The sequence below is a fragment of the Squalius cephalus genome (genome assembly GCF_949319135.1).
Source record: "Squalius cephalus genome assembly, chromosome: 23".
Lineage (NCBI taxonomy): Eukaryota > Metazoa > Chordata > Actinopteri > Cypriniformes > Leuciscidae > Squalius > Squalius cephalus.
The window spans coordinates 2,251,009-2,274,675 of record NC_137144.1 but is presented as its reverse complement, the minus strand read 5'-3'; the positions used below and the strand labels follow the sequence as shown (position 1 = coordinate 2,274,675).

At 42.2% G+C, this 23,667-nt stretch overlaps 1 protein-coding gene across 3 annotated transcripts in view; it reads right to left on the bottom strand.

The window, feature by feature from the left end:
• Window positions 1-23,667, bottom strand: part of LOC307151152 (meprin A subunit beta-like) — a 61,522-nt gene that overhangs the window by 24,687 nt on the left and 13,168 nt on the right. For all 3 annotated transcript variants that reach the window (XM_079859016.1, XM_079859015.1, XM_079859017.1), the window contains exons 14-15: window positions 20,044-20,152; window positions 6,805-6,864 (exon numbers count right to left, since the gene is read on the bottom strand). In XM_079859016.1, the coding sequence (XP_079715142.1) occupies window positions 6,805-6,864; window positions 20,044-20,152 (169 nt within the window). The remainder of the gene's footprint in view (window positions 1-6,804; window positions 6,865-20,043; window positions 20,153-23,667) is intronic.

Sequence of the window (23,667 nt, the reverse complement as noted above, 5' to 3'; positions counted from 1 at the left end):
GCCCAACAAAGGTCTCAACAAAGAATGAACTTTCCAGACGGAACCTTGAAAACTTCAAGCTCAAAGATCTCAACAAAGAATGAGTTCCAGAGTAAATTTTTCTGTACAACCAATGATTCGGTGAGTTTCACTCCATTCAAAGAACCGCTACAGACCAGTATATGTGTTTTATCCTCTGCGCCGTTCAGAGAAGAGTTAACAGACAGCTGCAGGGTTTTGTTAATTAAGTTATCCTCTAAAAATATATTTTAGAGGTGAAATTTATCCTCTGTTGTTCAGGCAGGGAAGATTAACATTACATGTTAATATTGTTTATCCTCTGCTTTGCCAGGGAAGTGTTTATCCTTTGCTTTAGGCAGAGACGAATTAGCTTTACGTGCTAGTTATTTCTGTTTATCCTCTGTTCTTGCAGGTAGGGAAGTTAAGTGTGAAGTGTTGGTCATTTGGAGAGTTAACAATAGCTGATGTGTTAACAAGTGTACCCTCTGTGTAGACACTAGAGAGAAGTTTTAGTGTTTTTGATTGTGTGGTAACAAAGAAAACTCACAAAAATGTTTAGGAAAAATGCTAGACTGACCCCCATTACTGAAAAAGGTGGTCGTGCAACTTCTTTGTGGTTAGAACCTTACCTTTCCCCTGTAATCCATCATAATGACAAAATCATTTTTGTTAAAGGTAGCATAAAAGAGAAAGAGATTGATTTGGTACAAGAGGTACAATTTGTCCCGAAAACTCTGATGACAAAATTGCTATGTGCTCCATTTAATTAATACAGGTGTAATTTTAGGCATGGATCTCCTGAGACAAGTACATCTAACTTTAGACATGTCCTCAGAATCTGCTAGCATTAAAATTTCCTCAGCACACGTTTCTACCAATAATGCAATCCCTCCAGAGTATGCTTTCTTACTGAATCATCCAATTTGGGCTAATGACAAGGATGATTGTGGTTTATTGACAGGTGTAGAACCAGTCAAACTGACAGGAACTCCACCTCTGGTTACCAAACAGTATCCGATCAGTAAGGAAGCCATACAGGGAATCAAACCTATTGTAGAAAAGCTGCTGACGCAAGGAGTGCTAGTTAAAACCAACAGTCCCTGTGACTCACCCATATGGCCCATCAAGAAATCCAATGGGACATGGAGACTCACCATAGACTACAGAGTAGCCAATAAAAACATTGATAAAATCACCCCGCTAGTGGCAGATCCATCTACAATTTGTAATGGCTTACCATTAGATTGTAAGATTTTTTCAGTAATTGATATGTCTAATGGATTCTTTTCTGTACCATTGCACTCTGACAGCCAGTCATGGTTAGCTTTCACAGTTGACCATGAACAATATCAGTGGACCCGATTGGCTCAGGGATTTCAAAACTCCCCGACCATATACCATCAGGCTGTCAGACGTGATTTGTGTGACCCAGAATGTCCAGTAAAACAGTCCACTATGATCCAATATGTCGATGATATTTTGATTGCCTCAACAGACCACGAGGTACATCAAACTGAATTGGTAGCATTGTTGGACTATTTGCATAAAAAAAGGACACAAATGCAGCTTTCACAAAGCTCAAATTGCTAAAAAGCAAGTCATATTTCTGGGTCAAACAATTGGTGCAGGAAATAGATCCATTACACAGGATCGAGCGGCTTCAGTCAAAGCCATACCTCCGCCTACTACCATTAAAACACTAAGCTCATTTTTAGGAACAGCAGGTTACTGTAGACCGTGGATTGAAGAATATGCCTCGATTGCTCAGCCTCTCTGACTTGTTGAAAGGCCATGGTAAAGATTCAGATATTGTTTGTATGGAAGAACTTCACCTCAAAGCATTCAATGATTTGAAGAGAGCACTATGTCAAGCATCAGCATTAGGAATTGCCCAATCTGATAGACACTTTGTACTTTATGTTCATGAACACTTGGGCTTTATGACTGCATGTCTAATGCAAGATCATGGGGGCAGTTTACGTCCAATTCATTACTATTCTGGTAAACTTGACATAGTAGCTCAAGGTATGGGACCATGCCTCAGAGCAGTACAGGCAGTTCATTTAGCGCTTCAGGCTTCATCAGTAATGGTGTTAGGTCAGACGGTAAATGTAAAATGCCCTCACGCAGTGTCCGCACTAATGAGTCAAGCAAAAGTCACTTCTGTCACTTCCTCTCGTTGGGGAAATTGGTTAAAGCTATAGTAGGTAATCCTGTTCAGAAACACTTTTTTTATACTGGGTGAAATGGTCCTTCCATCCTGAGAGTAGTCAATACATTATGTGTTCAGAAAAAGGAATGAAAACAATCAGACCTCTGTAGCAGCTGCAGGACAGTAAAAACTCTGACCAATCACTGCCATTCGGTGCGAATGTAAAGAACCAATCAGATGCCTTCAGAGCCAGGAGGAGTGTCTTAGCAGTGTCAATCAAGTTTGCGTACGTGCTGATCGCCCCTCAGTCTCTTGCACAGCGCGTACCGTCATTCAAAATCAAGATTGCCGGTGTGCCGAGCAGCTGTGCTAATGGCGGACAAACAACCAAAACTGCCAATTTCTCGAGTGGAACCTGCTCATACAACAAAGACATGTAAACGGAAAAAGACCAATGACGATAAACAAGCCCGTCGGAGCCCATTGACTCAGTGTTAAAACTCTAGCCGCATAACATACAGATAAAATGTCACGCACTGTGCAAAGCAACAATTTAAACCTGCTAACCTTATATCTAGCGACCTTATCCATCGTCATCAGTGACCCTGCATGTTTACTAGCCTGCGCGTTCACGGCAGGCTCCGCTGTGGGGGGAACTTTACATTACAAAATACATGTTTAACAGCTAGTAGGCCTAACATTATATGTTATGAATCTTACACAAAATTCATCTTCATCACAGTGCAACTAATGGAAATGGAAAAACGTGTATCAATGCAACTTGTTTTTAGCTTTGCCTTATAAGCCCCTTTCACACAGAGATTCCGGAAAATACACGGATAAAGTGACCCGGGATTTGCTCTTGCAGATGTAGCAGCTAAACAGGCTTGTTCCTATGTAACTGTACAAGTGTGTTCAGGTAGTACAGCACAGAAGACAATTCTGCCTCCTGAATCTATCATTGATTTGTACAAAGATGTTCCTCTATATGAAGCATGGACATGGTTAGACAAAGGAGCCACCGTTGATTCATCTGGCTGCTGGACCAAAGGGGGAAGTATGTTGCTCCCGAATCACTGCTGCCATATTTGGCTCAACAAATACACAATTTGGGTCACAGTGGTCCAGCAACGATGAATCACAGGTTCTCAAATCAATGGTGGAATCCAAAATTCAGAAATGTAGCCACCAAAACAGCCAAGAGGTGTGTTACATGTCAGAAAAATAATGATGTACCAGCAGCCATTACACCAGCAGCACATACCCCAGCTCCACCAGGACCATTTCGTCACCTGCAAGTTTATTACATCTCGTTGCCTCATTGTAAGGGAAAAACTGACATTTTGGTAATAATAGACAAATTCTCAAGATGGGTAGAAGCTTATCCAACAGGGCGTGCTACCGCTGCACATACTGCTAAATGTCTTGTCACTCATTTCATTCCCAGATGGGGATTACCAGATTGCATTGACTCAGATCAGGGTACGCACTTCACAGGACAGGTAGTTAAAGAAGTGTCTAAAATGTTGAAGATTAAGTGGAATCTTCACTGCCCCTACAGGCCACAAGCATTAGGACAGGTTGAAAGGGCAAACAGAACAATCAAAACCAGGCTAAGCAAAATGCATCAGGAAGGAGTGTCATGGGTTGAAGCATTGCCAGCTGTACTGTGTAGTATGAGAGCGTCACCTAACAGATCAGTAGGACTGAGCCCTCATGAGATTATTACAGGACGCCCAATGCAGATGCCAGGTGTGATTGACCTTAGAAATGCTGATGTTCACATTGCCTCAGATGCCCTGATCTCTTACTGTGAACACCTTACAAAGGCAGTACAGAGTGCCAGAGAGAGAGTTGAGTCATGTTGGCAGACTCCACCAGAGGGTGGACACACAATCATCCCAGGTCAGTGGGTCATGATAAAATCATTCAGACACAAGCCGTTAGAACCTAAGTGGCATGGACCATATCAGGTAATGTTGATTACAGCAGCTGCAGTGTTGTGCCAGGGAAAGAAAACATGGACTCATGTGTCACATTGCAAAGTGGTTCCGCCCCCTACAGGGATAGGATAGGACACATGGACCAGTGAGGAGCCCAGGGAAGAACTGGAAGCAACAGGCTTTCGGGGGCCAACCCTGCGGTGAAGATTCCCTTATAGGCCCTTCCCAACCATAGTCCATCCTCACCTCACTGTTCCTTTCAGGTGTCTCATAAATTAAGAAGTAGGGAAAGAAGGAACCACAATTAGCAGACTCAGATTGAACAGAGGACACAACCCTAATGTTTGCAGTCTTTACAATGAATACTGGTCTGTTGCAGTTGTTTGTTTGTTTTTTTCTTTCTTAAACTCTGTGCCGACACCTCTTGACGGTTAACCCGAGAACCATATGCACTGACCTACACACCTGCATATGAAGACCCAACTACCAGAAAACAACTAGACCAACTGCAGAGACTACAACCAACACAGAAGAAAAATACACAATGCAGAGACTAACGCAAGACTCACCTACGGGAACTTCAGTCATCCAGCAACATGATCAAGATTGCCTTAATACTAACCATCATGGACATAGCGCAAAGTGTAGACCCCAGAAACAACATATTCTTAGAGCTGATGAATATGTCAAGAAATGCCTTGTTTGCTGGAAAGAACGTTTGCATGCCACAGTTACATGATTCAGCTCCTTCTACCAACAAAGATGGCTGCATTCCGGGGGCCAGTTGCACAAACATAGCCATTATGTTAAGACTGTGTCTTCAGAACTAGTATGATCAACTAGAAGTTAGTTAGGGGTAATCAGTCTTACTGTTCGGTGTCAAATTAGATCAATATACATTTTTATGTTACTGACTTTAAAAAGTTATTAACAGTTTTAAAGAATAAAATTGGATGACTAACTTGTAAGACTAGTCTTAACAGTTTATGCAACTGGTCTCACTTGTGTTCAAACGTGGTGGTCAAGAACTCTTGGAGCCTTAATCCCATCGTATGGTGTTATGCAGGCTCTCGATCAAGTCAGAAGCCGGGTTGATCCACCGGTGATCCCTGACGGGCAAGGGTTTTTTTTGCAAGAAAGTGCAAAAAACATCTTCCAAACTATGTCTTTACTTTATACACTATAATACACTTTGATAAAAGGGACAAAGTGGTGGAAAGAAAATAGGATAGGAGGAAAAATTATTTTACAAAGCTTTTTAGTTTGCTCGCAAAACTTTTCTGTTCTCTTGCTAAACCTGTTGTGTTCTCATGAAATGTGTGTTCTCATGAGAGACTTCTTAGCGGTGCTTCATGCTTGTGTTTGCACAGCATCACTTGAGTGATCTACGGAGCCCCTAAAAATATAAGATTGTGAAGAAAAAAAATATGACATGTACGTTCACCTATGAACACCTTTGTGTTCATTTGCAAAAACGTTTGCGTTCCCCAGAGAAACTTTACGTTCGCTCCCAAAACCTTTGTGTCCCCTCGCAAAAACTTTTGGGTTCCCCCCAAAAACATTGCGTTTCTCAAAAGATTTGCGAGTGAATGCAAAGTTTATCGGGGGAATCATTTTATTTTTGATTATTATTTTGATTATATTTTCTCCCATCTAATTATATATATTTTTTCAACCACTAAGTGCCTTAGGGGCTCTGTACTATGAAACGTCTCGGTTACGTATGTAACCCTCGTTCCCTGAGTAGGGAACGGAGACGTTACGTCGGATGACGACGAATGGGGTTTCGCTTAGAAAGCCTCTCACCTTCGAGTATATAAAACGAGCCAATGGCAATGAAATGCCATGGGTCTGCGGAATTTGCATAGCGTATCTCCGCCCCACGCCGGGGGTATATAAGGAAGTACGCTGGCAACACGCAAATATGTCTTCGCTGAGGAGCCGAGACTGAACTCAGGCGTTCCAGCGGTACAGCGGAAGTGGCAGGGAGACGCAACGTCTCCGTTCCATACTCAGGGAACGAGGGTCACATACGTAACCGAGACGTTCCCTTTCGTAGTCACTCCGAGTTACGTCGGATGACGACGAATGGGGTTCCCAGTGTAATCACGCCACCTCTCGACTGTCTTCCAGTGCCCTGCATAAGTCTGAGCTCCCTGTCGAGAGACTGGCACGGACGAAGGACTCCTACTTAACACAGGAATACCAAGGTACACTGGGAAGCATATCTCAGTGGAAATATGCAATCATGCCCCATTATTAGCAGATTTTTTTTATTTATTAGTTATGTTATTTTTGGGGACTGTGGCTGAATTAAGAATAACATACTAGCATACCAATCACTATAAAGATATTGCAGAAATAGTGAGAGTAGTGTGGTAGTATGCTATTTTGAATTTAGCGTATGTCTAGCAGAAAAATGCAACCATAAATTTGCTTATTAAAATATTTTAGTAAAATACGTTTTAACATGTGGTCTCTCTTTAACTTGTGAATGTATGCTACTGTGCATCACTCCTCACAACTCTGTATTCATGATGATATTATATATGACTACTACACATTATAGCACAGCCTCCCTAAACTTATTGCTTAAGAATTGCAGTCAAACTAAAGCAGATATTGATAATGTAGTTGATAATGAATTTTTTTTCAACATTTTCCATCCACATAAAAAATCTGACCATACAGCAAGAGGTTGTGGCTTACCCCTCAGTAGGTTTTGGTGTAGTTGTTGTTGAACTTGTCTGATGAGGTGTGGGAAGAGCTCTAGAAGGGAATATACTGTTAGTGTATCCAATTTCCTTCAGAAAAGTGTTTCTATTCAAGCAACAATTTCCTAAGAATAACATTTAATGAATTTGATTAATTAATAATAATTGTTTTAAAAGGTATGCTACTGTATGTCTCTTTTTGAAATTTATTTAAAATGCCCCCAAAAATATTACCCCTTACCAGTCACCCCCAATTTTGGCAAGTGATGCATACATGACATACCCAAAATAAAAAGGTTGCAGCTCATAAGTCATTCTGAATAGACACATAATACACACATATTTAGAAAGCCAACCCTTGAGAGTTTATAGTTCAAGACTCAAAATTAACCAAACTGTTATTAATATTGAGATATATAAGCTCAAACATAAAAACAAAAACAACAAATATTAAGAATATATTTATTAAATGTATAAGAATCTGATTTGAATTTAAGATAGCAACTTATAACCACAACTAAAGTGTAGCCACAACTGTGGTCATGCTTCGTTTCAAGTCTGAGGATGATATCTCGAAAATTATGCATTTTATGAAGCCTATTGTAAGACCATGTCAGGGGAGGATTTCAGAGAAGTTTTTTTAGAAGGCTACACGTTTCTCATCACATAGTTTATTGCCCTCTAAACACCCATTTACAGTCTCTGACTAATGTCTGGCGAGGAGAACTGCCCCATTCATGTTCTATTCATTTAAATCGACTAACCTTTCACACCTTCATTATTCTTTTATCCTTATTCTTTTGTTTGAATTCAGCCATTACAGCCTTTCTTCTGGCATAATGCTTGGCCATCGACAGCTATGTAAGGGCCAATCTCATTTCTCTGTCTTACCCCTTCCCCTTCCCCTACCCCTTCGTCTGCGTCTTCCCCTTGCCCTTCGATACCGAGTGAAGGGGGGTAGGGGGAAGAACGTTTCTCTTAGAAATGAGACACCACTCGATTACCGTTTGCGTCATCTTCCCTTTCCGCTAGCTGGCTGCTACGTCAACAGAGGCGATACGCGTTGACATAAACAAACGAAGATGCCGTCGTCTCGGGTTGTGATATCGATTGCCTGGTCTCCCTTTATCTTTGCTCGCTTGTGTGCCATCAGTCAAAGACATTGTTTCATTGTATTTAACGGCGGCGCCGGCGACACCATAGGCAAAACATTAGCAAACGGCAAACAGCGCATAGCTGCTAGCTAGCGGTTAACTAGTGATTCAAAACAAAAACATTACAATTAAAACCGCTTGAACGTTTTATTAAAGGTATCATAAAACACGAGTGTCATTGAACTGCTGAAAATACATACATTTGTGCGACTCACTTCTGGGAAATTCCTACCCCTCTCTTTCAAGTGTGGTCCTCCGCAGACTTCGTTTCAAGGGCTATGTAGCCCTACGCCTTCGCCCTAGCCCTTAGTCAAAATGAGAATTGGGACACCACTTCCCCTCACATGAACGCGCAAAACCGAGGGGAAGGGGTAAGAGTAAGGGGTAAGACAGAGAAATGAGACACAGCCTAAATCCCACTATACATGAATAATCCACTTATTATCTTAAGTCTGGTTAAAAAAAATAAAATAAAAAAAAAATATTATTGAAACTTTAAATGCGAATTATTTTTAAAAAATGATTGTATGGAATAGAAAGCTCCTGCAGCAGGTGCATTAGCACAACAGGTAGCCTCAAGCTACATGACACAATTTAATTTATTAATATTACACTTTTACAAAGAGCTCACTTTAAAACACCATCGAGTATTTGTATCATATTCCGGTCGCGGTTTATTATGGTTTCCATTAAAAAAATGATTTTGAAATATGTTATATTTAGCATTTTATGTGAAGCTATGGGCTATGTTTACCTATACCTTTATTCTTTATTCATATAAAAACACCCCGAATCGCACGGAAATCAAACTAAAAACACACATACTTAAATCTTGCGTTTATTATCTTCTAGTTTCAGGTGAAGAGATGTCACTTTCGCTTTGTTATTACGGATGTCCAGAATGAGGAAGTGTGGACATGACGCGTCATACAGAAGAGGTCACGATGAACCACGTGAGATGATTGACATGCTGTACAGCTAATCATAATCATTCGAGGTCAAATCTGACGCGAATCAGGAAGAAGAGACACACATCTCGCTGTGTTAGCTGTTTGAGCTCTTCAGATCGCATAATTCAGTGGAAAATAAATAGAAATTTATTTAGTTTTTCTGTATGGCGAAATAATTTACTAACGTGATAATTAATATTTATTTCTCCAAATATGCGCACTATTGGACTAATAGCCCTGTCGTATGCTGTATATTATAACGTTATGTATTTGAACACAAATAAACTGGAGAAGACGAGAATGAATGTTGTGTGAGTGATTATTTCTATTAAAAATAACGATCGTTACAGATGAATTATTTTGCACTCCCGGCATAAATTAAGAAATTAATGTCACTGCAAACCACTTGAATCATAAACAGTGGTCAAATATCGAAGCTGGAGTCTTAAATCTTTCTTATAATGCTGAGTTTGTCCCAAGTAAGAGTGTGATGTTTTAAAGAGTAATGAATTTTGAACAACAATAATCCGGGATCACCGGTGATCCCTGACGAGCAAGGGTTTTTTTGCAAGAAAGTGCAAAAAACATCTTCCAAACTATGTCTTTACTTTATACACTATAATACACTTTGATAAAAGGGACATAGTGGTGGAAAGAAAATAGGATAGGAGGAAAAAGTATTTTACAAAGCTTTTGAGTTTGCTCGTAAAACTTTTCTGTTCTCTTGCTAAACCTGTTGTGTTCTCTCATGAAATGTGTGTTCTCATGAGAGACTTCTTTGCGGTGCTTCGTGCTTGTGTTTGCACAGCATCACTTGAGTGATCTACGGAGCCCCTAAAAATATAAGATTGTGAAGAAAAAACATATGACATGTACGTTCACCTATGAACACCTTTGTGTTCATTTGCAAAAACGTTTGCGTTCCCCAGAGAAACTTTACGTTCGCTCCCAAAACCTTTGTGTCCCCTCGCAAAAACTTTTGGGTTCCATCATTTTATTTTTGATTATTATTTTGAATATATTTTCTCCCATCTAATTTTTTTTTTTTTTTTCAACCACTAAGTGCCTTAGGGGCTCTGTACTACGAAACGTCTCGGTTACGTATGTAACCCTCGTTCCCTGAGTAGGGAACGGAGACGTTACGTCAGATGATGACGAATGGGGGACTTGGAATACACATATGACCCGGAGGGGCTGCATATGGAGTATCACTGGGGTGTCCAGCCGCAGGTGGAATATTTAAACCCCAGGGGTGTTAAGGTGGCTTGCCAAGGGAAAGACACATGCTCAGAGAGGCTTACAGTGGAATACACATGTGGGGATCGCCCGGAGGGGGAACCATACACATGGAGGCACCTAGCCAAGCGTGAAAGCTGCCGGTGGCATAACTCTGGCGTTGACGTAAACAGTGCTGGAGGAACTCAGAGCTTATGAGGCTCACCTGAGGAGAATATTGCACGTATCCCATCCGTGGAGAGGAATGGCGAGCAAGCGAAGACACCTGAGCAGAATCTAGTACCGGCTAGTTGAAGCGAGTACATGAGAAGAAACTGGTTCCACTCTGAGATTATAGAATCTTGCGAATGTGTTAGGTGTCGCCCAGCCTGCAGCTCTGCAGATGTCTGTTAGCGAGGGGCCATGCGCTAGAGCCCAAGAGGAGGCCACACTCCGAGTGGAGTGGGCTCTCACACCAAGGGGGCACGGTCGACCATGCTGCTGGTAAGCCAAAGCAATGGCGTCCACTATCCAGTAGGACAACCTTTGCTTGGAGAGAGCCTTTCCCTTCAGCTTCCCACCAAAACAGACAAAGAGCTGGTCTGAGGTCCTGAACACTGCGTTCTGTCTACGTAAGCACGGAGGGCGCGTACTGGACAGAGCAGTGCCAAGGCTGGGTCTGCCTCCTCCGATGGCAGCGCTTGCAGGTTCACCACCTGATCTTGAAAGGGAGTGGTGGGAACCTTGGGCACATATCCAGGCCGGGGTCTCAGGATCACGTGAGAGAAGGCCGGCCCGAATTCCAGGCACGCTTTGTCAACCGAAAATGCCTGCAGGTCCCCTACCCTCTTGATGGAGGCCAATGCAACCAGGAGTCCTGTCTCCATAGACAGGAGCTTAACCCTCTGGGGACCAAAAACGCGCCCGCGCGTTTTGCTCGTTTTTTGCAAAAATAAACACTAAATGCTCTGTTAATTTTGATCTTTCATTTTCGTGTTATACATCAATCGATCCTGTTCAGTTTCTTTTTTTTCTGTATACTCACAATAAAAATAAAGTGTTTTGCTTTTTGCCAAATAAAGAAAAATTAACATGATGCGATTTCTGCACTCTCTCTGTCAGTAAACTCCAATTTGAAACGCGTTCGAAAATGATCTATAACTCCTCGAAAATTCTGTCAAACAGGCAAACATACCCACGGGCATAAAGCTTGAGATCGCATCTTTTAAATGAAGTAATTTATATAAAAAACAAATATTCTCAACTTGTGAAATCTGTATTAAAAGAGAGCGATTCCAGTCGAGCTTATTAGAGCTCATTCAAATGTAATGTGACCACACCCCGGAGAGCGCGTGCTATTCAAACGCAAATTCTGAGAACCATTTCAGACCTGTGAAATGCCCACATCAGCTGTAAACAAAGCGCCGCGAGTGAGGCATAATATAGCCTACCTTATGGAGAAAAGTTTCCTCAGAACAGTGCTGATGTGAGGACCAATAGATCCCGCTGAGGAGTGAGGTAGGCTGTTATCTTTTCTCAAGTGTTAATGTGGAATAACGTTATGGAGTAACGTTAGTGTAGGCCTATGTAAACCGCAAAAAGTTGAATCGCGTTTCTATAATATGAATCGCGTTTCTGTGAGATGAATGAAGGGTACATATTTGTAAAGACTGTTTAGCCTAAATATGAATCGCGCGTCTGTGTGTGAAATAATAAACCGCTTTAATCAACTAAAATGCTTTGCTATAGCCTACTGAGATGAGTACAAATCGACTGAAATATGTTGAAATAAAATGTCTTTGTATAAGCAACGTATTAAACTGCAAATTAACATTTATATGCCCTAATATTTCATAAAAACAACGTTACAGTCAGGCGAAATATGAAAGACAACATTTTGTTGACTAGATTTGGGTACAGTTTTTACTGTAGAATATACTGCCACATCAAATAAGCTTTTGTTTAACAGTTTCTGCTCAAATGTTATATATATATAAATACAATTTTTGTCAAAAATAAAGTCTTAGACTAAGATGTTCCAATGTTGGCTATATTCAAACTAATGAAAACATATGATAAACTGTAGGCCTTCAATCTTTTTTTTTTTTACAAAGAAAGAGTACACTTGAAATATTGTTAAAAATGTAATTATTGTTGTAATTGTAACCTTTTTAATAAAATAGCAAAACATATTTACAAGATAGATGTAAGCAAAATCTTAAATGGTCAATATAAGTCTTCTTCTAAATATATATTTTGTCCTTGCATTGTGGCTCAGTCAGTAGCACACCTGAATGAATGGCTCATTACGTATAATGGGTGGGACATTGTATTCTCAGGTGTAAACTACTCCTCCTTCACGCCCCCCTCGCATATTGGCTTTGCAAGCAAAACCTGTTTTACAATATTTAAATCAATGTATTTTTTTTGTGAACAATAAAGCAAGACTATTTTTACATAATTGTGAAGCCAGAACTCGAAGCGACAACATCCATTAGTCAAAAGTCTTGTGGGCACATATTTTGTATGAGTTTTGTGGTCTTATTTCAGCAACTTTCATTTTATTTTTTTTAAATAACCACGCATAAACATTATTCTCTTAAAAATACAAACATCTACATACACGTTGCTCACATATTATGGTAGGCCTGTTCGTGCTATATAGAGTGAATTTACACCTTTGCCATTAACATGTTTATAAATAACTGAAAAAAGCACAAATGTCAAGGCATGTCAGAACATCTCAAGGGCCCCAAAAACACCTTGGTCCCCAGAGGGTTAAGCTCCACTGATTGCATATGCTCAAAGGGAGCACTCTGCAGGGCAGTTAGTACCACTGAGAGGTCCCAAGAGGGTAGGAGGGGAGGACGAGGAGGATTCAGTCTCTTCGCTCCCCTCAGGAACCTGATGATCAGGTCGTGTTTCCTAGAGACTTATCATCAACTGCGTCGTGATGTGCGGCAATGGCGGCAACATACACTTTCAGGGTGGAGGGAGAAAGCCTTCGCTCCAACCCTTCTTGCATGAAGGAAAGCACGACACTGATCGGGCATTTCGTGGGTTCTTGATGTTTAGAAGAACACCAGTTGACGAAGAGGTTCCACTTCAACGCATAGGCATGTCTCGTGGACGATGCTCTAGCGGAAGTGATGGTAGCCACCACCGCTGGTGGAAGGATACTCAAACCTGCCTCGTCCCATCCAGGAGCAACACGTGGAGGCTCCAAAGATCGGGACGAGGGTACCAAGGGTGCCCCATCCCTGAGAAAGCAGGTCCTTCCTCAGAGGGATTGGCCAGGGAGGAGCTGTCGCGAGGAGTACTAGTTCTGAGAACCAGGTGCGGTTGTGCCAATACGGGGCAACCAAAATTACCTGCTCCTCGTCCTCCCTGATCTTGCACAAGGTCTGCGCAAGAAGGCTCACTGGGGGAAACGCATACTTGCGGAGGCCCCGCGGCCAGCTGTGCGCCAGTGCATCCGTGCCGAGCGTGCCCTCGGTCAGGGAATAAAACAGGTCGCAATGGGACGAGTCGTGGGAGGCAAACAGATCTACCTGTGCGTCCCCGAACTGATCCCAAATCAGCTGAACCGACTGGGGATAAATGGCTCGAAGTGACCTCAGATGCTTCTGACCCCATATGAGGTGCTGGGGAGCGAGTTGCGACATATGGCGAGAGCGTAGACCACCTTGATGGTTGATGTACGCTGCTGTCGTGGTATTGTCTGATCGGACTAGTACGTGCTGACCCTTGAGCAACGCACGGAAGCGGTGCAGGGCGAGACATACAGCCAGCAACTCGAGGCAAATGACATGCCAAAGGCGCTGGGGTCCTGGCCAGGAGCCCGTGGCAGCATGTCCGATGCAACGCCCACCTCGGGACTCGATTGCGAAGCCAAAGCTAAAGCGGTCCCATATGAAGCAATGCGAGCAGCGTTACTGCTGCTGCGGATGTCATATGCCCCAGGAGCCTCTGAAATAGTTTCAGTGGAACCGCACTCTTGCCCACGAATTGACGAAGACAAGTCAGCAGTGACTGTGCGCGCTCGCTCGTAAGCTGCGCGCACATGGCGACCGAGTCGATTTTCATACCGAGAAAAGAGATCCTCTGCACGGGGCAGAGTTTGCTCTTGTCCCAGTTGACCCGAAGGCCCAAACGAGCTAGGTGCCGGAGCACTAGGTCCCTGTGTTTGCAAACCTGGTCTCGAGAGTGAGCTAGGATCAGCCAGTCGTCGAGAGAGTTCAGGATGCGAACCCGTGTTCCCGGATGGTTGATGGTTCCCGGTTCGTGAAGACGCGAGGAGACAGGGCTAGCCCGAATGGGAGAACTGCGCACTGGTATGCCCGCCCCTCGAAAGCAAACCGTAGAAACGGTCTGTGACAAGGTAAAAGGGATACATGGAAGTAGGCGTCCTTTAGGTCGATTGCTGCAAACTAATCCTGCGGCCGCACACACTGGAGGATGTGTTTGGCCGTAAGCATCTTGAACGGCAGCCTGTCGGCTGGAGGGACAATCTCGATCGCACCCTTTGCCAGTAGGGTGGCGACCTCCGCTCTCATGATAGGGGCATTGCCACCGACCAAAGTGAAGCGGACTCCCCTGAAGCAGGGAGGAGATTGCGCGAACTGAATCGCGTAGCCGAGCTTGATGGTCCTCGCGACCCAGCGGGATAGCCTGGCAAGCTCTAGCCAGGCTACCAGGAAATGTACCAGCGGGGTCATGCGGACCACAGACGTACCCTCGGTGGTGCAGCGAGGCGGAATGACCGGCCCAGGCATGGGTGGTGTAGCGGCCCAGTGTGGGGGCACGGTCATAAGCCGCGTCCTGCCAGAGGAGGCCAGGGGAGGACCAGCGTCCCACGGGGGCGTGCTCTGGCAGGGGTCTGGCGACAGAGGGGGATGAGAGGTGCGTGGCCCGTGGGCGGTGCATACTGTCATCCGAGAACTCTGTAACAGAGGGGGACAAGAGTGGCGAGGCTCGTGAGCGGCGCGCACTGTCATCCAAGAACTCTGTGTGGTCAGAGAAGGATATGTCAGTTCTTTCCAAGGATTCTCCCCCGGCCCTCCACTAGGGGAAGGAGTGGTCCTGCTAACAGCTCCTGAGAAGAACTGAGTCCTACCTCCAAGATGCCGTCTCAGGAGTGCTGCTTAGCCTGGCGTTTAGCCGGCTAAGGGGCAGAGACAGGCGCTGCTACCCTCCTGCGACCTCCTCGTGCTCGGGCCAGCTGTGAAGGCTCAAAGGGAGGAGCCGCAGGGAGGCGGTGTCGGCGGGAAGCAGGCAAAGGAGACCACACGGACAGATGACCGTCGGTGCAGAAGGTCCTCAGCCTGCTTATAGAGTGATAGAAGACTGTTGGGCGCAGTCCTCAACCACACCGCCGACCAGGCTGCCCGTCTCAAGAGTGCTGATTAGGCTGGCGTGTGACAGTCTAAGGGGCGGAGACGGGCAGCGCCACCCTCCTGCGACTTACTCCTACTCAGGGCCGGTGAAGACCCGAGGGGGAGCAGCTGCATGGAGGGGGCCTTGGCGGAAAGCAGACCAAGGAGACCGCACGGATGGATGACCATCGGTGCAGGACCCGAGTCTGCTTCAGGTGGTCGAAGCCACACCGCCAAAGAGCCCAGCCCGGGACATGGGGAGCTGAGAAAATGAATTCTCAGACTGCCCCACATCAACCTGGCTAAGCCCATGTCTGGACCACACTAGTGGACATCACCTGACCCAGGATCACGCAGGTACCGATGTCGCCTGAGCGAGGCCAGTAGTGTGCGTGGCGGAACAACCAGGCCGGGCATGGGAGGCATAGCATCCCAGCATGGGGGCGTGGTTTAAGTTTCCGCGTTCTGCCAGGGTTGGCCAGGGAAGGACTAGCGTTCCACTGCGGCCGGTTCGGACAGAACTCCCAGTACAGCACTGCATCGAAGGCGAAGGCGACACAGCACTGCACGACTGTGTCACAATAGTGACAGAGAACATACAGACCATGATCACCTCGCGATCGAAAGCAGCGAAGGCGGAGGACGCCAGCGTGCCGCGAAAGTCACGTGGACTCCCGCGGAGCGCAGGCGTCCTGATGCACGTCCGGGAGAAGCTTACAGCGCTCGGGGGGAGGGCAGTGCCACTCCAACCGATGCTTACAGCCGCCCTGGAAAGCATGGCTGACAGCTCTGGATCAGTCCCGGCAACGATGGCACTCCCGTGGGAGGCAACGCAGCCGAAACTTCATTTCCAGAGGAATCAAGCCCGCCTTGTGATGCTGTGAGTGACATGACACAATCTGCTGGAGCCCCAAATGAAAACACTGGGTCCCCGAGAGGAACCAGGCACACACGGAAGCCCCACGGTTGCGATGTGGAGGGGGGCGTGGCCCGAGGAATGCTCGTCGGAAATATGCCACACTAACCTTCAGATCACCCTGGCCACCAGCCAAAGTATCCCCTCTCAAGGAAGAGATAGATTGGGGTGTGGCAAAGGGGACTCTCACTCTTTACAGAGATCATTGAGTCTCGATCTATAAACATCACAATTTTCCAACAATGAAAACATGACTCATCCGCGAGCGCTGCCGAGCGTGATTAAGCCCAACATGCGAAACAGCGCTCGTGACCGTTAGGCAGATGAATCACGCGCCCACATCCAGGAAATACACGGGTGAGCTGTCTTGAAAAAGACGTGCCGTGTGCAGCTCTTTTAGAGAGAGGAAAAAGCTCAACAGAGTGCTGAAGCGCCCAGGGAGAAACACACACACACACTGTCGGCAGATCACTGCACAGACCAGCAGCAGGAAATGCGATCTCGCTGGAACGCGCCGTGACACCAACACTGAAGAGCCGCTCGTCTCGAAGAGTGAAGATGATTCAGAATGGCTTGTAGGAGTGAAGAAATCTCTTGGCTCCGAAGCGAAAACATATCTGCGTGTTGCCAGTGTATTTCCTTATATTCCCCGGCGTAGGGCGGAGATACGCTATGCAAATTCAGCAGACCCATGGCATTTCATTGCCATTGGCTCGTTTTATATACTCGAAGGCGAGAGGCTTTCTAAGCGAAACCCCATTCGTCGTCATCCGACGTAACTCGGAGTGACTACGAAAGGGAACCCTGTTCTTCTGCAGTTTGATTCCCCTGCTGAGGGTCAAAAGTTACATAGTGTAGCTTGAATATTTTGTGGTAACCGTTTTATAAAAGCAATTTGTCACTTGATTACCTGCTGTATTATGAATATAGTCACAATTTGGGTTTTGGCAGGTTGTGCTTAACGCCATTCATGATTATTTATATTCATACAAATATAGCAAATTCTTTCGTGCCTTATTTCTTAAATGATGTTTCATTTTTCATTAGGACTAACTTTAAAAACGTTTGTTTTGTACAAAAGTACAAATCAAGCATACGTAGTTCTGGCAAGTCACGTATGTTACTCAAGCGCGCATCAGCTGACCTAGGATTGACCTATGACTTCTACCTAGGATCTGAGGCCTATCACAGCATCCTATATATAAGGTCCATTATAGTGTGAGTTTAGTGTGCCATTTTAAAGACATGGGACAGTCTTGCACACTTTCCTGTTGCGTACACGAGCTCTCAAGTTGCCAAGACCCAAGTGTGGGTATTTGGACAAGGCAAATGTTATCAGCAGCTTAGCTAATTATCTCGTTGCTCAGGAGCTAATTTAATAGCGAGTTCAGCGGGGAAAACCATATCATATCAAAAATTGTGCAATCGGGAATTTAGTAAGAATGATTTGTTCTCCTCACGGATTTCACCTCAGATTTAAGTTCGTGAACTTGAATACGCAAATTCGACGCATTGATTATAAGCTGCTTGATTTTATATGGAAGTGACCCGAGTAAGCATTGCTTCTCGAATCACTGCATTATTGATATGGACTCTTTGCCCGCAATCTCTCTGAAGTTATACTAGATGACTGCCTCAAGAACAAAGTTTAGACGAGATCTGCACTCTCCACGCACTGAAGGAGAATGATATCAAGGAGATCAAGCATCCACGTCACAGCTGGCTATTTCACCCTCCATTCATCTCTCAACGTCTTCACGAAGCTAAGCTAAGTTTTCCTTTTTTATGCTCATTGGTTAAAATCTTAAAATCTATCAGGTTATTGGCAACATAAAGTCCTTGTTGCTTAGGCTGGGTATTACCACACAATTGCTTAAGGCTTATAGCAAGGCAACTGAGAGATGACGTTCTGGCCATTTTTTTGTTTTATGCTAGATAGGCCTATAGATATCCCCCATTTAGCATTTTATGTCTTGAGGTTAATTTTTAATTAGTCATATGTTAGATAATTATATTGTTTTTGTTTAAATATTGTTTATCCTTATTATTATTTAATGGGGCTATCAGTAAATTAGCCTAATTAAAATCAACATCTACAAGTGTACATTTTGAAGAGTAAAAAAAAACAGAAGGTTACATTAATTCAACTTTATTAAAACTGCATATGGTAATCAAATTGCACTTCCAAAAGTCATACATTTGTGAGAAGAAAAACAAACAAACAAACATATTATACAGGGAGTGGACTAACTAGCATGAGCAAACATGCGAAAAATCTGGCAAAGAAACGAATGAGACGACAAATCAAAGGAAAATATAAACAGGTGTGCGAGTAGTTACAAACATTTTTTTTCTCTGTGCGTTTCCAAAAAAAAAAAAAAAGTAAAAAACATTGATGTGCAACAAGTAGGCTAAGCGCTGTTGCTGAATCAATTACTCATCATTAAAGTAATTTTTGCTTCATACTTTTGGCATAAAGTTATTAAATATTTTTCATACCTGACCAGAAGATGTTCAAATAAATGTCACATTAGACAAGGAAGTTGTAGGTTGTTTGAATTACGTATCTTATTTAGCTGAGGTAAATTAAACGCAATTCTCGCGTATGGATTGCTTGATGAAGAATGAGAGATTGCCCAATGGTCAGTTGAAATTTAAAAGTCTGATTTTCGCGCTTCAGGGCAGTGATGAATACATATTTCGTCCAGTGGTTGTCCAGGCACAACCTTAAGCAATGGCCCTGAACGGTGGTTCAATGTCAACATTGTGACAACGCTGTAACAACCTTCACCACGCAACGTAGTTATAGCAACCTTTTGGCCATGTTGTTTAAACTTTGTTAGAAGGTTGGTTACGTTGTGCCAACGTTCTGTGTTTGCTGGGTATTACCCTTCTCTATCCCCAGCTCCTCCTCTCGTCCATTCAGGACTTGGCCTTTTGATATTCCTCTTTTCTGTTCTGTTACCCTAAGGCGCCGTTCACATATCGCGCCTAAAACACGCAGAAAACGCTAGGCGCGCCGCATTCTCCTTTTTCCAATGCGCTAGGGCGGTTGTGCTCCGGAGGCGTCTGTCGTTGCTAAGCAACCATCAGCTGCGCTCTCCGTTACAGCAAGGAAATTTCAGCAATGGATTTCCACCACCCAAAAACCCTTGCTGTAACTCTGTTACAAGATTTATTTACTAAGAAAAGTAAAAAACGCCGCAGTGTTTGGGTGCACCCAATACTACAAAAACGCAAAAACGTGAGGAAGCTGATTAGTTGGTTCTTGTCATGTGACCTACGGTGCGCTTGCGGCATTCTGAAAAGTTGAGATGTTTTTATCTCGATGCGGCGCGGAAGCGATAGGAAAAAACGAGCGCGTCGCTTCCATTATGAGCGCGCATACCGCGCGCCTACATTTGAAATAACGAACTTGAGCGCGTAAAAGACGCGATATGTGAACAGGCCCTAAGGGGGTTATCACTACTCTCCCTGTGCTTATCCTTGCTAGGCTGCAATAGTTGCGCAGGGAGTTCTTGCCCAGAACAGAACTAGGCTATACCATCAATCCAAACTGTATGCTAATTCTTAATCATCTTGACGATAGTGGTCCTGACAAACAACAGTTAAATGGTTATTCACCTTGTAGCACATGGTCCCTGCTGGGCACTTGCATCAGGAGAAATGTTGAAGTTCTTCACTGTCACTTTGGAGCAGGGTAGAGAGTCATTATGAAGGAGCCCTGAGATATCTATGAAAAAATATCCAGGATTAGTACAACATTTTGTAGGTGAGACGAGAAGATACATGTTATTTTGTTCGCTATTTTTAAGAAATCTTCAATGACAGAATATGTGACTGAAAGTCACAAAATGCAAAACAATGCAGGTGCATTTTGAAATGTTTTAACTAATCTAGAGCTGTCACAAACGATTATTTTAGTAATCGAGTAATCAGTTGATTATTTTGATTGAGGAATTGGATAATATTTTTGTGGTAATATAAATAGAGCTAAGTGAACAATAGCATTTAAAATGTTTTAAAATAGGCTACATATATAATAACAATGATGCAATGATAATTGGTTCAAATAAAGTATCGAAAGCAAGGAATCATATGGTTTTATTGAACACCACTGTTAAAATACATAGGCTAATGTAATATTGTACAGACTACAGTATAATCAACTTCGGTACATTACGCATTATAACAAATGCCTGCAGAGGGCGCCAACAGCCTGGTGATTGTTGTTGTTACAACTTACAGGATGATCAAATCTTTGTTAATATTGGCCAATGAAAAAGTACACTTAATCTTTAATATTTGGCCACTTCTTTAAGATAGTTAGAATTGTTATGACATGCGCACATCCAAACATGCAAACTCAGAGCGAGGGTTTAAACTTTTTATTAACCCTTTCACGCATAGTGGTCACTACAGTGGACAGCTATTAAAAATGCATTTTCTTGAATTTGCACGGGTTTTTATGGCAAAGTTGCACATCAATCTCTTCATTGGACCCTTGTGCATCATCCTATAAATTGCAATCAAGTGGCAAGCCTTTGTGTTTCGATTTTTCCCCCCTCCAAACTAAGATGGCCAAGGGTCAGTCAGACATGCCAAGTTGCTCCAGAATATCCACCCATTCCTTCGAATCTAGGAGACTCTTGGAGGTAAAAAAAATATTGCAGCATCAAGCAATATCTAATGAGTCATATCACAGTAAAATTTTCCAAGTTTTGATTTTAGATTGAGAGAAAACTCTGATTAATCACATGTCCACTGTAGTGGACGTCATGCATCAACTGCTATATTTCAGCTACAATTCATAATTATAATGTGAATATTGTTTTTGAAATTTAAAACTTAAAAACTTAATCTGCAGTGACTTTTTTACTGTAAATAAATGTACTTGTATTATTAGAAAGTAATTTTCATTGACATTGAAAAAAGTCATGTGATTACATACACTGTAAAAAAAAATCCTAATTTTACAGAAAATAACTGTGATTTTTTGACGATCATTTTCTTTCATTTTAAATTGTACTCAAAACACTGTAAAATTACAAATAATATCTGTAAAATAAAAATTCAGCTGTTATTTTAGGTATTGTGACATTAATGACAAATTCCAGTAATTCACACTTTTTATACAGAAAATTTATTGTATTTTTCATACAGTATTTTTTCTGTTTTCTTAAATTACATAAAAATGTATGTAAAATTACAAATATATTCTGTAATTTAACAGAAAGAAAACAGTTAAATGATAAAATGGTCAAATGACTGTCAGCTCCCCAAAAAACTGTAAAACATCCTAAATGAAATAAACTGAAAAACACTGTTATTTTACCGGTGTTTCCTGAATAATCACGATCAAAAACCTTCATTGTAAAAAAAATCGTAAAAAAAGGGTCAAATGACTGGCAGCTGCGGCTGCCAAACAAAAACCTTAAAATTAAAGTCAAATATGGTAATTTAAATAAACTGAAAAAACACTGTTATTTCACAGGTATTTCCTGCATTATTATGATCAAACACCTTCATTGTAAAAAAATCATAAAAAAAGGGTCAAATGACTGGCAGCTGCGGCTGCCAAACAAAAACCCTAAAATTAAAGTAAAATATGCTAATTTAAATAAATTGTAAAAAACTTTAAAATAAATTTGATGTCACCATGATTGAGATTAGTGTCTGCTTTAGTTGGGCTCATGACTTCAATTTTTAATTTACGTTTTTCTCTGGCTGCTTTAACTGTGTATTTGATGCACATTTGTTATAGCAATAAATGCTAGAGAAAATTTCAGATGATTTTGGTCATTCTTTGATGATGTCATCATATGATGGCTTGATTCTCTGATATGGCAGTCAAAAATATGAATATATTAGCTTAGATTACATGTAGATGGAATTTAGCTTTATACAAAGTCTATAATGTCATAATTTCTCACATGCATATCATTTTTTACAATCGTAATAATTCAGGAAATAGCTGTAAAATAACAGTGTTTTTCTGTAAAACATTTAAGGAAAATTTTTGTAAAAGTTTTTTGCACTTCTAAAATAGGATATTTTACTTTATTTTTACGGTTTTTGTTTGACAGCCGCAGCTGACAGCTTTAAAATAAATTTGATATCACCATGATTGAGATCAGTGTCTGCTTTAGTTGGGCTCATGACCCGTGAGTTTTTAACTTTAGTTTTCTCTGGCTGCTTTAACTGTGTGTTTAATACACATTTGTTACAGCAATAAATGCAGGAGAAATATCAGATGATCTTGGTCATTCATCAGTGATGTTACAGTCATCGTGATGATCTGATATGACAGTCAAATCTCTGAATATATTATTTCAGATTACATAATATGTAGATGGAATTTAGCTTTATACAAAGTCTGTAATGTCATAATTTCTCACATGATTCTTGGCAACAATATTGTAATAATCTGAAATTTAAAAAGATATTATATGGAAAAAGAATACAACAATATATTTTTGTAGTATAGACATCAAGAATCAACATATGAATCTCAACAATGGTGACAACCAACAAAGCCTTTTTGTGACTTTATAGTAGTTCAGATTTTTTTTCGTTGTCACCATTGTTGCGATTCATACGCTGATTCTTGATGTCTGAGTGAGTCTATATAATCCTGTCAAAACATTTTCTGTATAATGACATCATAAAATCTGAGTATGACAGCACACTGCAGGATCTTCTATAGCAGTTTTATCATGCAAAAATTAACAACTAATATTTAATTACTTAATCAGATATTACACTTCAGGTGGTATCAATGAAGAAGGACACTACATGATGACTATTATCACTAAAAAGTGACCAACATCATCTGATCTGAGTTTCTCTTGGATTCCTACCATAACATGCATCAGAGACACACAGTTAAAGCAGCCAGAGAAAAACATAAGTTAAACACTAAAAGGTCAAGAGCCCAACTAAAACAAACACTAATCTCCATCATGGTGACATCAAACTTTACTCTTTTCAATAAAGCTTCAACTTCTAAACCTCTGTTAATTCTCAATAAGAATGTTAGTATGGGATAAATAATGTCTGGATTGTAATAAGTGAAGATGCTGAGATCCTGATAGTGTTTAATGTTCTGATGGGGTTTAAAGTGTTTCTGTATGGTGTGTTTTGTGTGTCACCATTGTGTTGAAGAGTAGAGCCTGAGCTTCAGTCCAGGATGAGCAGAGAAACACTGATGATATGCTGCATGTTGCTTTATTTAACTGACAGTAACTG